At 64.6% G+C, this 1,309-nt stretch overlaps 1 protein-coding gene across 1 annotated transcript in view; it reads left to right on the top strand.

The window, feature by feature from the left end:
• Positions 1 to 1,309, top strand: part of MARK2 (microtubule affinity regulating kinase 2) — a 25,750-nt gene that overhangs the window by 18,618 nt on the left and 5,823 nt on the right. Inside the window, exons 3-5 of the mRNA XM_017747253.1 lie at positions 608 to 698; positions 750 to 1,078; positions 1,178 to 1,306. Of these exons, the coding sequence (XP_017602742.1) occupies positions 608 to 698; positions 750 to 1,078; positions 1,178 to 1,306 (549 nt within the window). The remainder of the gene's footprint in view (positions 1 to 607; positions 699 to 749; positions 1,079 to 1,177; positions 1,307 to 1,309) is intronic.

The following is a 1,309-nucleotide window of genomic DNA, read 5'->3' as shown; positions in this document are numbered from 1 at the left end:
GCTGCCACCGTGGTGTGGGGATGGGATCAGCCCATGGGGATGGGATCAGCCCGTGGGTGCCACCGTGGCACGGGGATAGGCTGTGTCCTGTGGGTGTCACCGCGCTGTGGGGACAGCTCTGGGTCCCGGTGCTGGCCCTGGAAATGCCACCACAGTGTGGGGACAGTCCTTGTTCTGTGAGGGCCACCGTGGTGCGGGGACAGCTTTGCATCCTGGTCCTTGCCCTGGGAGTGCCACCGTGGCCCAGGGATGGGCTTCCTGTCCCCAGCAGTGAGTGCCACCGCAGTGCGGGGGTGGACTTGTGGTCGATGTGCTGTGGTTGTCACCACAGGGACAGGCTTGTTGTTCTTGTCCTGTGGGTGGCACCGTGATGTGGGGACAGCTCTGGGTTCTGGTCCTTGTCCTGTGGGTGCCACCGCAGGGATGGGCTGCTGATCCCTACCCCGTGGGTGCCACTGTGGTGTGGGGACACTTCTGGGCCCTGATCTGTGGCCTGGGAGTGCCACTGTGGCACAGGGATGGTCCCAAGCTCTCAGTCCTCATCCCGTGAGTGCCACCACGGTGTGGGGACAGGCTCCCGGTCATTGTCCCACAAATGCCACCGCAGCGTGGGAGCTGGTTCCTGGTCCTTGCCCTGGGAGTGCCACCGTGGCGCGGGGACAGGTTCCTGGTCCGCACCTCACGAGTGCCACCACGGTGTGGGGACAGCCCTGGGGATGGTTCTGTCACCTTCCCTCTCACTCCGTGAGTGCCACCACGGTGTGGGGACAGCCCTGGGGATGGTTCTGTCACCTTCCCTCTCACTCCATGGGTGCCACCACGGTGTGGGAACAGTCCTGTCCCCCTGCTCCTCACCCTGCAAGTGCCACTGTGGTGTGGGCACAGCCTTGGGGACAGTCTCATCCCCTTACAAGTGCCACCACAGCTTGGGGACAGTCCTGTCCCCCTGCCCATCCCCTCACGAGTGCCACCACGTTTTGGGGACAGCCCTGGGGACCCTCTGACCCCGTTCTCCCCCTCGCAGGTGGCTGTGAAAATCATTGACAAGACGCAGCTCAACTCCTCCAGCCTGCAGAAGGTGAGGGGTGTCCCTGGGGGGGGGTGACAGCTGCTTTTGGGGTGACAAACGGGGGATTGTTCCCTCTGACACCCCCAACATCCCCCCTGTCCCTCACAGCTCTTCCGGGAAGTGCGAATAATGAAGGTCCTCAACCACCCCAACATAGGTGAGACCCCCAAAACCCCCCCCACACCCCCCCCACCCCTCCCTGGCGGGGTCCCCCACCCTTGGGGGGGTGCCCGGGGGGTC

Source organism: Corvus brachyrhynchos, unplaced genomic scaffold (genome assembly GCF_000691975.1).
Source record: "Corvus brachyrhynchos isolate BGI_N302 unplaced genomic scaffold, ASM69197v1 scaffold442, whole genome shotgun sequence".
In the NCBI taxonomy this organism is placed as follows: Eukaryota; Metazoa; Chordata; class Aves; order Passeriformes; family Corvidae; genus Corvus; species Corvus brachyrhynchos.
Note: the sequence above shows the minus strand (reverse complement) of the source record. Positions and strands in the feature narration are given on the sequence as shown.